At 25.1% G+C, this 13,554-nt stretch overlaps 1 protein-coding gene across 1 annotated transcript in view; it reads left to right on the top strand.

Annotated features, from left to right (window-relative positions):
* The window catches only part of LOC122853098 (visual system homeobox 2-like), a 31,278-nt gene extending 17,766 nt beyond the window's left edge, over window positions 1–13,512 (top strand). Inside the window, exons 4-8 of the mRNA XM_044153359.1 lie at window positions 611–701; window positions 1,938–2,067; window positions 12,141–12,315; window positions 12,659–12,928; window positions 13,018–13,512. Of these exons, the coding sequence (XP_044009294.1) occupies window positions 611–701; window positions 1,938–2,067; window positions 12,141–12,315; window positions 12,659–12,928; window positions 13,018–13,214 (863 nt within the window). The 3' untranslated portion in view covers window positions 13,215–13,512. The remainder of the gene's footprint in view (window positions 1–610; window positions 702–1,937; window positions 2,068–12,140; window positions 12,316–12,658; window positions 12,929–13,017) is intronic.
* The last annotated feature ends 42 nt before the right edge of the window (window positions 13,513–13,554 follow it).

The raw sequence follows: 13,554 nt of genomic DNA, 5'->3' as shown, positions 1-13,554 counted from the left end.
CTTCCAATTAGTCAGAATTGAGATATTTATATTAATTTTTTTTTTTTATATATTAATTAAGTTAGAAATAAATGTTATATTAATTTAAAATAAAAAAAAATCTATAAAAAGTTGAAATAATTAATTAGAACAACAATTTATTGAATATATTTTAATGAATTAATTAATGAGTAATTTTGTAAAATTGAAAGCTCTACTGGTCTATTTTATTTTCACTTGAAAATATATTTTTATAAATATTTTTAATATTGAAAATAACTAGATTAAATATATATATATATATATTGTCAAATAATTGCTCATGAAAATAATGGTAATTGTGTGGCTGAGTTGTTATGCAATAATGGGTAATTTGATATTGAAATGCAAAGGTTTTTGTACGCCCAAGCGTATAATTATCAATTATGATCATTAGTTATCTATAGAAATAATAATAATGACTTCAAATATATACAGATTAACAAAATCGAAGAGAATATTACAAATGATTTGCCAATTCATTGATTACTTTATCCTATTATTAAAACAATTTAAATTTATTATTTATTTATAATATGATGAAAATAATAAATATATACTAATAAATGATTTTTTAAAATTATATTTTCAGGTATTGGACATAGCATCGAGTCAGGCAAAGATTTCACAGTCGATGGTCTATCAGGTTTCAGTAAAAAAAAAAAGAAAAAACGTCGTCATAGGTGAGTCTCTGACGTTAACTTAAATTATTCTCAAAATTTTATAATTGGAAATTTGTGCAAACAAGTTGTTTTTTTAAGTCTCAATAATGTTGAATTGAGTGTCGTGAAAAAATATATAAGCTTTGCCTGCCTGACCGACGGTAGTAGCTTTTCTTATTTTTTTAATTTTTCTTCTTCATTTTAACTCGGATAATTAGGCACAAAGCTCACAAACACGCCACTCAAATCACCAGAAAAAATAAGAGAACAAAAAAAAACAACCCTTAATTATTATTAGTGATTGTTTCGCTGTTATTTTTTTTTTCTAACATTATAATTGTCAGTTGATTTTAAAAAGTAACGCCTTACCAAAAATCAATAAAGATAAAAATCATTTTTCTTCAAAAAAAAAAATAAAAATAAAATTTCTACAGCAAACAACCAACATGGCTGACTAAACAATAACAAAAAAAAAACAAAAAAAATCATTTCTCTGAATTGTTTGACTATTTTTTTAACTTAATTCACCAGTTTTTTATTATTTTTTTTTTTCTCTTTTTTTGTCATGAATTTTAAATGAATTTGATCAATCAAGTGACAACAAATTATTCTGTCATATATTTTTATTAGTATTGACATTTAATAGTTGCATACATGATGGACAACTTACAATAACACATTAAAATGAAGCTTAAAAAAATAACTGAAAGTATAATCAAATTAAAAAAGAAAAAAAAAAAAAACCGTTGTATGATAATTTAGTTATAAATCAACAGACCGCGAGAATTAATATTTAAAAAAAAAAATCATAAAAATATAAAAATAATTTGTAATGAATTGTGAATACAACTGATAATTATTTTGTCTTTGAACGTTGACGATATATAATTATATGTTTGTGTTAAATGAGAGAATGAACAGGATCGAAAATCCAGACACGTCACGCTAACAAAACTAACAAGCGCCACCTGTGCTTTTAGTCAATGAGGAAATGACTTTTAATATTTTTAATATTTTTCTAAATTGCTATTGTTTTTTTTTTCAAATATTATTTAAACGTCAGTTGGCTAATTTTTTTTCTTCAACCAGTTATTTAAAAAATTAAAAATTACAATGATTTTTCATTTTATTATTAAATTAACAATAAAAATAATTGGCTGTATAAATTTAATTAAATATTATCAACAACAAGCATGCAATTTCATAGATATAAGGAAAAATTTGTAATGGCATATAACTAGGTTCACGTGGTTGTTGCTCCAGGACGATCTTCACGTCACAGCAGCTGGAGGAGCTGGAAGCTGCATTCAAAGAAGCTCACTATCCTGATGTTTATGCACGTGAAATGTTGAGTCTACGAACGGATTTACCTGAAGACAGAATACAGGTATGTCATTTAAATTTTACATTACTCAATATTCTACAAAAATTAATTAATTAAATTTTAAATAAAAAAATTAATAAATTTCCAATGAAATATTAATTCAAATTATTTTATAAATTTTATAATTATTATATTTCATATTCTCGGTAATTAAAAGTTGTAAAATTTTTAATTATTTTACTTATAAATTTATACAAAATGAAATTTCAAATACTTGAAAAATATCCAATTTAATATCTATTCATACTGCACTAGTTTACAAAAAAAATTTTTTTTAAAATCTATCACATGAAGCTTAATACAGCTTAATTAAAAAATATATTATTTTTAATTTTGCGAATGGTATACATAGTATAGTAAAATTTAAAAATAAAAAAATCACAGTATAAAGCAAAAAACTATCTATTTTAAAAGTAACTACATATATTCGTTAATAATCGGATACTCGTTGTTGGGTGGCACTCTGATTTATATATAATATGTATATTGTTGATAATGGTATGTTGAGTATGGTTGATGATGATAGTAGTAGTAGTAGTTATTGAAAGGGATGGCAAAACTAAATTACTGAAAAGAGAACAAGTAATTATATACATTTGAGCAAGAGAGAAATATCATTCATGTACACGCATATTATATAATTCACATATACAATTAAATAATATATATGTATTTTCATTGAAACAAGTATATGTGAATTTTAGTTAAGAGAAGGAAAAACTATAGTTATATAATTTTGAAAATGAGGCGCGTGTAGGGGTGCGCATTGAACATTTGTGGTATGTACACACTGACAAAGCGGCCATTGCAGGGTGGGTGCGGTTCCACGAGCCAATCAGAAACACTGTACACGAGCCGTGGGGCCAATCAGATACAACCTTCATTCGCGTCTTTTGTTTCTAAAATTCTCCCTCTTTTTAGTTTTTTTTTTTTTTTTATTATTTTTCACCCCTTTTTATTTTAATTCCCCTCTCTAAATCCCACCTCATCATCACTCTTTCTCTTACTTACTTCCGCTTCACCCTTATTCATCTTCCACATTTTTTTTTTTTTTTTCTTTTTCATTTACCTTCCTTATCGTATTTCTCACTCATTCCTGTATTTTCATGTATATATACTGGCGCCAAGTGTATTTTATATATATATGAAATTGTGGCGCCCAACACTTCTGGCAACTCCCAAGCCAACTACATAATAATAACGAGGAAAAAACGCGACTGAGTAACACTCGTATAATCTCACTTTATATATATGTATATTGTATATCTCATTGGTATGTGCGTGGCTGGAATATGATGATTTACTGGAGGGGTTGGTTGTGACAAGGGGGAGGAAATACCGCGTAATCGTTAACTTGAATATTTTTTTTTTTTATTTTAAATAAAAACAGAGAGAATAAAGTCAGAATCTGTCATTGTCACTCTGGCTTTCTTTGTGTGAAATCATAATAATGTCTTGTAACCTCATGAGACCCAACCCACCCACATAACCACCCTTTATTTATTTATTTTTTATTTTTTTCATCTTACTCATTTTTACGCTTGCTTTGTATTAGATGTATATATATACTCATTATATTCCTTATATATACTTTTTCTGTTGCACAAAATTCTTCATTTTTTTTTGTTTTCCTTTGACCCTGTGCTTAATCTTTTTTGTTTTTCATCTATACATAAATTTTCTTCACATCTTTTTATTTAAAAAAAATATATACTTTTTTTTTTTTATCACAGTTTAATTTGATGGGTAAAAGAAGTATCCTGCGGCCTGATTTCGGCCATTTTTAAATGTCTTTTTTTAACTAAACTCAAAAATAATATTATTATTATTTAAATAATTTTTTTAAATATCTCTTTGTCGAATTTAATATACTTTTTTATATATGATCAAATTTATTTTCATTGTATGACAAAATTGTATAATTAAATTATGAATTATTAAGATATTGTATATATATAAAAGTTTTGTTGGGCAATGGTGACATTACATGTGACCAGAAATAATCCAACCCCCAACTGTGAAGTTAATCGAAATGTCTGGAACAGAGATTTATCAGAGTGTCGTACGAAAAAAAAAAGAAATGACATGAAAAATAATAATAGAAAAAAAAAATAATAAAAATGAAAAATAATTTCAATATAATAATATCACTAGTATATATTTAAAAATTAATATATAAAAATGATTTAAAATTTTGAAAACAAATTGATAACGATAATGACGATTGACGATAATGATGTTGTAAAGAATGAGACATGAATTTGAGGGTTGTTTTAAACAAGATGACTTAATTTAGAAATTCCAAATATATATAACAAATTAAGTGTAAGAAATATATCCACGTTTCTTTTCTTTTTTTTTCTTTTTCTTATGTATAAGGAAAATTATAATAAGAAAAGTAGAGATAAAAGTTTGAATGAAAGATAGAGTAATGAAATAGATAGAGGGATGAGTAAAATTGGCGCGACGGCCCGGGCTTTATCTCGACATCTATGCCAGGGGCTCGAAAATTATACTCTCTGTCCCGGCCACGCTTTTATGTACATATATATATAGACTAATATATACTGCACATATACAGTGCTTACCAAGGGGATCGATACAACCGAGACAAGTAGGCGGACCTCTTGCCGTCGCGTGCAACGACAAATTATACCGCGAAATCGCTCAATTGGATTATTATTTGATTAGCGAAAAGCCGAGGATATATGGCTCTAAATTTTCACCACACAGTAATCAACAAATTACAATTTTATCAACGGACAAATTTCATTTTCTCTATACGTATAAATAAAGCTTTATTCGTGTTATTTTTATTATTTTTTTTTTATTAAAAAAATTTAATTGAAAATAATTTTTCAATTAAATAAATAAAAATAATTTTCTGTGCTTTTTTTAAATTTATTTTACATATTTATCTATATATTTTAATAATATATAATCATCAATATTTAATTTTAAATATAAAAAAAAAAAAATTAAATTATTATTTATTTTTTATTTCAAATAATAAAATATAAGTTGAAGAATATTAGATATAAAAAAAAAAAATAATAATTTTTTTTTATTCTCAAATATGGCTGACTATCCATACAAGAACTTTAAAAGACATGTAGTGAGATTCTTCCAAAAGTGAAGAGGGCAAAAAATATATACTTAAATAAAAAATAAAAATAATAAAAAAAAAAAAAAAAATTGAATCGTTTTTGACTTCGAGTAGCGTTTGGACTCGAACAAGCAAGTCATCGAGTCTTGGTTTATTCTTTGGGTATTGTCCAATAATATCTCTCTCACTCGGTATAAAGTTAGAGAGGCTCCTTATATATCCCCCTGATAAATTCTTTCAGACAACACACTGTGGCCCTATTGTTGATGAAAATACAAATGCAAGTGAATAGAGTGATCCATCTCTATAACTATTATTATTATTTATTTAACTACTAGAAAATAAACTCGTGGCGCCATCAATACAAGCAGATTATAATAAATAAATAAAGTTATCAACATAGATAGTTATATCCTTTTATTAAATATGATAATTAAAAGTTTATAGTAAAATTTTATTTTACATATCAAAGCATATTCACAAGTCTATTATTAATCCATTCAACATAATGGCATAATTATTTTTCACGCATGCGATAATATAATTGAGATATTATTCATAATTAATATACAAGAATATTAATGAAATTAATTTACGAATAAGGAAATTCATTTCATCATAATCACCCTATTAAATTATGTACCTAGCATTACGTTGTTTGTCAGTTATATTGATTTTTGTAAAAAATTATTTATCATATGTGTGAGTTAACAACGAGTGATAGGGGGTGCATTGCATATCCCTCTTCTTTTTTTCCTTTTTCTATTTTAACACCAACTTCAACTTCACATAAAGTTCAAACACGCACATACGTGTTTCAACAACCACTTGACTAACTTCAAATATATTATATAACCTTTCAAAGCTGCGGCAATTTCCAATTAAAATTGACTCACACTTCAGCTAAAAATTTCACTGAAGTTAAATCTTACTGATGGATAATCAGGGAAATAATAAATATTATTAAATTTTGCTATTGCGCAGTTTTTTTTTTTAAAACAATAAAAAATTATATTTTAAAATATTGTTGTTAATATGAAAAAATAAAAAATATTTAAATGTATTTTGTTAAGTACACTTGAAGCTTGTACACAAAGTCTTCACATTTTTAATATTATTATTTTATTTTTTATTTTTTTTCTAGTTTATAATGAAGTATGTTACATTATTGCTGCGTTAAAAGTCAAGAGTCTTGTTTTTGTTTCGTTTAAAATTTTATTATTCTACATTTTCATCTTTTTTTTTTTTTCTATTTTTATTTCATCATTATGATTTTATTTTTTTACTTTTTACATAAAAAAAATTTATGTAATAAGTATTATTCTATGTTGCAGTATTACAATATAAGTATAGATGAAAGATTTTTGAATAAATTTATACTGACGATCTAGCTTGTCAAGGGTATAATATTACAAAATGAAATATTGCTCAGTTTAAACGTAAATTTACGAAGTCGCATTTATATCCTTTCCTTTTTTTCATAGTAATTTTTTTGTTTTTCTTTATTTGATATATATTTTTTTTTTTTTCAACTTTAAAACTACCCTTACCAATCCAGAACCACTTTGGATATTCAACTTTTAAAAGGCAAACATTTGAGCTAAGAATGGTTAATGGTGTGGAAAGAGCGCAAATGACCCGCAAATCCAAGCTACCATCAAACTCTTAATTTTTTTTTTTCCTCCATGTATATGTGTTTATACATCCAGTAGAAGTTTTACACTTGAATTACTCATATTTCTGATAAATTACACACTTATTTTACAATTTTTACATAAAATTTGTGACCAAAGTAGCTCGTGTTTTCTCTAAATATAATTATTTATAAATTATAAATTCGTTCAACTCATCAAACAATTAATGTAATCAATTGAAAACATATTTACAAATTAAAAATTAATAATAAATTATATTTTTATTTATAATCATGATTATCAAATTCCATATTTCAATGTCATTATTTTTTTTATAAATAAATAAAATCATAAATTGATTAGTCATTTTTCCTACTTTGAAAAATATTAAATAATTGACTGACAATAATAAAAATATTATTATTAACTTAACCAACATAAACATTCGAAGAAAAAAAAATTTTTTTAAATGTCAGAAACCTATGTAAACATACTGAAAATATATTTGAGAAAATTAGCTGTTTGAAAAAATAAATATTATTTTATTTAAGTATCGTCAAGGGATTATATCCACTGCAGATGGACTTAAAAAAAAATTGAATTAAATTACAAAAAATAATAACAACATGCTAGTCAATAAATTTCCATGACACAGACATTTATTTAAAAAAAGGAAAGGAATAAAAGTTAAGTCAATAAATAAAATATTAAACTAATAGAAAATTTATTAGCAAATAAAATAATAAAAGGAGTGTCATTCAATTTCGATAAATATATATAATTTAACAAAAGAAATTTAATTCAATAAAACAAATCATGAAATTTTTATCTTAATTATAAATTTTAAATTCAAATTGATTTATTACATGTTAAAGTAGACGTGAGTATGAATGGATAACAGTCAAATTAAAATGGAATTATCGTATTAGTTGTCGAGTCATCTTCATGGCCCGCCGATTGTCTGTCTGATGGGTGTGCACGTTAACGCTAAAGGGATGATGGCCAAAAAAAATAAAATAAAATATATATATATAAAAGGGGGGAATGATTTTGTCGAGGGGACATGTGCACCCACATCATCATCATCATACAAATATCTTTGCCAATATTTATTATCTTTTTTTTTCTTTTCTTTATATTCACCAGTATAAAATAACTTTTGTCCTCAATCTCATAAACAAATTCCAAACTAAATTTAAAAAATTATCATATCTATTAAACCGTGAAGTTTTTTAAAAAGATATTAAATACTTTTGTATATAAAATATGAAATAATATATATAATTCAAAAGTAGAAAAAAAATCAATGTAATATTTTTATTAAAATTTTAAATTTATAAAATTAAAAAAATTCAATTTAATATTATCATATTTACAAAAGCATTCTTGTCAAAAACATCAAATATTTTTCGATATAAAATATACAAAAATAAATAATAAAAATAAAATTAAAAAAAGGTGGTAAAAATGGGTGAATAAAATAAAAAATATAAAGAAATGAAGGTGGCATTTGACTCCCTCAACAAGGGTGAAATCATTCGACCCTTCATATTATAACATTTATTATTTATATTAATAGGCAAAGTTTCGTGTCTATTCACCCTCAATGAATTTGACACTGCCACAAAAACCTGTCCCTTTTATAAATAATATATAATACATATTTATTGATATAAATTTACTGTTCATATAATTGTTAAAATTACACGTATACGCATATAATAGTACAATGAACATTGATCAAACCAGTGTAAATTTTTTTCATATTTTTTAAAAAATACTTTTATATATTACAATATATTGTTTGAATTTTATTTATTTTTATTTGCTGAATATGTAATTTAAAAATAAAGAGAAAAATGATAAAAATAGAAAAATAAAATCGGAAAATAAACCAAAAAAAAATGATCAAAACACAAAGCAATGAATTCCAGCTGGTTGAGTCTCGATGTACTCTGTCCCCTAATCTGAAAAATTGACCAAACTATATTATATGTATGTAATGAATGTATAAATGTGTGTTACCCTTGTTTGATAATATACAAGTACAGTATATCGTATACATGTATATACAGAAAAAGAATTGAGGGAGTAAGGCGATCGTATAAATAAGGCTTCTCGGTCCGTTGAGTTACCAGGAAATTCACTTGATGTTAGCCAGCAATTTGGTCGTCTCGACGCAATGATCGTTGGGATATACCATGCTTGTAAATTCTAATAAAGTCGGTGGGATACCACGAGAATCAAGTAAAACACGGGGTTGCCACGTTTATGTTGTATAACAAAATCTATATAACTCTCAACGTTTCATATAAATCTCAACTAACTGAATTACAGTTTGAAATGCATGGCTTGGTTCGTTTTCTACTTGCTTGTTGGTACTGTTTGTTATTTGGACACGCCTACTTTTCTCTATATACATATAAAAACAATCTTGACTCAACAAATAAATTGTTTTTTTTATTTTTATTTTATATATTTTACATTTTTTAAAATAAAAATTTTATTTATCATTATATTTGTCTTTTAATAATATAAAATTTTTATTATTTTTTCAATTGAATTAATTATTTATTAATCATCATTTAAAAAGGATAAATAAATTAATAAATTAATTAATAAATATATTTTGAAATATAGAATAGAAGTTGTAGTCAATGATTTTAAATAAAATTTTTATAAATAAATACGAGTGTTGTATATTCTCGCATATATAACAGTTTATCAAAATCACAATGCCTCAAGGGAGACGAGTAAATGTGTCTGGGGTAATGATGTTTCAAGCGCGTGTCACAGCTGGAGATCATCGAATGTCCATAACTGGTACAACAAAATATGTACATAATGCGTGTGCTGAATTTATACTCGTTACTTATTTGCAGTTATTAATTGGCTTATGTGGTAGTCTCTCATCCTTAACACCACCCTCTCTCTCTCTCCCTTTTTTTTTTTTTTCATTTTCCTTTTCTATAACAAATAACTGTGGGAATATGAATAAATAGAAAATATATAATCATAATTTTAATCACAATGTATGAAAAAGAAAGAAGAAAAAAAGACAGCAAGTAGTAGTAGTTGATTATAGTCAGACGAGGTCAACAGATAAAGAAAGAAAAATATATTATGTGTCTCGATGTCGCATTGAAGGGGATTTTTATTAACGGCGTTAATGATCCATCTATATATTTCTCAAGGGGGTCATCTTTTATTTCATCATTTTATTATCATATTATTATTGAATTTGTGAAAGGTCTTGGCACTTGACTCTCTTTTTAATATATTTTTTTTTTTCTCTTCTATTTTTATTCTCCACTGTGTCTTTATGTTTTATTCATTTTTTTTTTCGTTTAATTATTTATTATGCTGAGATTAATTATTAATTAAAATTAGTATTATTTTTCATAATAATTCATAATTATTGTGATTGTAATTTGATACTGATGATGACTGATTTTAGTAAATTTGTTTTATTATTTTATTTTTTTTCGATATAGAATATTTTTGAGAAATTAATATGCTTGATATACTAAAGTGTATCAAATATTAGAACTTTTTTTTGTGTTTTACTTGATCGCAACATTGTTAAAATTAATTATTAATTGACGGTGAGGTAAAAGAAGCCAAAGATTATTGAGAATTTTTTTTTTGTCGGATAAAGTTTCAAATATCTTTTTTTTTTCTTTTCTTCAAGTTTATTGTGTTTCATATTTTTTAGTTTATTTATTTATTCATTTTCTTTTTCAATTGTAATGAAGGTTCAGAGTTTTTTTTCTTTTAATGCAATTCGAGATATTTTTGAATTTTATTTTCAAGCATTACATACATCGAAATTGGTATTTTTATTCTCTTGTTTTGGTTGAGTAGTCGGTTCTGGTCTGATCGATGATACACCGACATAACTCCACTGCGCATGAACAATATCTAACTTGCAGCTTATTCCTCAACTTGATGTTAATTCTAAAAAAAAAAAAACAAAAATATTCATATAATTTATTTAAATCAATGACAATTATTTTTTAAATTAAAAAAAAATAAATAAATACACCGTGTAATAAAATCCATCAGCATCAATAAATTGTTTCAAACACAATAAAAAATTTATATACAATGTAAATTTAATTTAAATTAAAAATAAATATAATTTTACACTTTGTAAATATCAATTTTATTTATCAAACAGTGTAAAAATTAAAATTACAAAAAAAAAAAAATAATCAAATCCATGTCAATATATGAACAAATTAAATATTTCAAAAACAGAGAAGAAAATTACATTGTAAATTGATTTGTAAAAAAGTTTTAAAATTTAATTTATTAAAAAAGTGTAAATGTAAATTTACAAAATAGAAAAAAAAATATAAATTAAATTTAGTATTAAACAATGTGTATAAAAAAAAATAAAATAAAATAAAATACTTGTCAATGGTGATTTGGAAAGCCCATCAGGCAAAAGATAATTTCAGGGTTGGCAGTAACAAATTGACAGGACAACGTGCATTTTCCATTCACACGAATTACGCCACCAATTCTGTCGTTGACTTTAGCATTGTTGCTACAAATTGGTAAACGCCCTAGCCTCTGGCATTATTTTTCCTTCCCCTTCTTTTGTCCAATATATATATATTTTATCAATTTTTTACCCTTCTACATTTGATATACCTTTATATATATTTTAAACTACACACTCTTATTATAATTACTAATTTTTTATTTTATCTTGTATTCATTATTCATAATTACATTATAATGATATTGTTTAAAATTTTGAAAATTATTATATCTCTGTGTATGATGCGACAAGAAAAATAATATCTTAAAATAGTCACGTACAATTTGTGGGAGGTCATGTATATGTATTGTTAAATATATATTCATAATAATTTATATCTGTTTCATGAAAGTATAATGACTAATTATTATCACAAGTTTGTCGGTGCTTTGACAATGTGTTATTCCATAATTCAACGATTCTTCCGCCTCGCGTATTTGCTTCGTTAAAAGTGAAACAATTTGGATTTAAAATAGACACGTGCCAACAATCCACGGGTGGTCGAGAAAAAAAATTTAAAAAAAAAAAACTTACTAACGAGTATCCTCATTCTCCTTTGTACATTAGATTTTTTTTTTTACATTTTTATTATGTAACATTGTATTTTACATGCGTTTATTGATAATTATTTTTCACTTTTAATTCGTTTAATTAATTGATAACGAAAAAAAAAAAAAAAAGATTTATTAATTAAAATATAAAGGAATAAATTGTTTATTTTTATATAATAAATATATGGTTATTTATTTTAATAGTTATTTATAATGATTGGTTTTTTTATATACAGGTTTGGTTTCAAAATCGAAGAGCGAAATGGCGTAAAACGGAGAAGTGTTGGGGTAGGAGTACCATAATGGCGGAATACGGTCTGTATGGTGCAATGGTAAGGCACTCCCTTCCACTACCAGAAACCATTCTCAAGAGTGCCAAAGAGAATGAGTCTGTCGCACCATGGTTACTCGGTAAGTTAATATATTATTTTTATATAATAATCATAATTACATATAAGCCAATTAATTTATCAAAATAATAAAATATAAATAAATTATTATCGTGGAAAACTTGATGAGAGCCATAAATTAATGTCAGAACATTGCAAGCTGCCCTTGTCGCGTTTATTATTATTATTATTTAATATTATTATTATTTAATTAGTTTTTAATTAATTTATTATTATTATTTATTATTATTTATTTATTATTATGATTTATTTTTTTCAAAGAAAAAGATAAAAAAAAAAAAACAAAAATAGAGATCATAAAGGAAATCGATTTTTATTTTTTTTTCTGTCCCGTTCTCTATCAGCGCAATCGTCTAAGACAAGCGGCTTTAGTCAAGATTACGAAACTAATCAAGAAATGATTGACTGTGGCCCCGTAGGGATGCACCGAAAGTCCATTGAGGCAGCGGAGCATCTCAAGTCGGGTGGTGAAGACAGTGGTAATGATCATGCGGGTAGCAGTGGATCACCACCACATCATCCACATAATCAAGGTGGTCCAACCAGTTCAGAGAGTGGTCAAGAGAGTCAAGATGGCATGGGAACAACATCAACATCCACAACAACAACCACAGGCAATTTAATTTGAAAGCAATATTAAATTTATATATCAAATTTTATCATATTAATTTTGTTTATTTTATTATTGAAAAAAATAAAATAGGTGTCGTTCAAGATACAGAACAACTTAGAAATGAAAGTATTGCATGTTTGAGAGCAAAAGCACAACAACACCAATTGCAATTGAGTTTACAACCAGCAGCAAGTGCTGTATCAACAACAGCATCAACACCAACACAATCCGGAAATACGTCATATCCGACAGCTTCATCGGCAACCACACTTCATGCTTCAGTTTAATTTAAAATTTAATTAATTCATAAATCAATCAATCAATTTTCATCTATTAACAAATGAAATAAACTTTGTTACTTAATGATCCAGTTATTTCAATTATCAAAATACTCTCAGCTAATGTTTATCAATTTCCATATATTAGTATATGATATCTGAAATTACATTATTTAATTTCCAATGATTTTATTATGTTTATTTTTATATTTAAAAATACAACAACAAATTTATTCTAATGGCATTGAAGAATAGGCCTAAATAATTAAACAAAGCATACAAAAATGTCTTTCATTATTTTGTATAATCATCGTTGCAAATTTTTACATTTCAAAAAAGATTAAAAGAA

This window comes from Aphidius gifuensis, linkage group LG3 (assembly GCF_014905175.1).
Source record: "Aphidius gifuensis isolate YNYX2018 linkage group LG3, ASM1490517v1, whole genome shotgun sequence".
Taxonomy (NCBI): Eukaryota; Metazoa; Arthropoda; class Insecta; order Hymenoptera; family Braconidae; genus Aphidius; species Aphidius gifuensis.
This window is presented reverse-complemented; position numbering and strand designations above follow the sequence as displayed.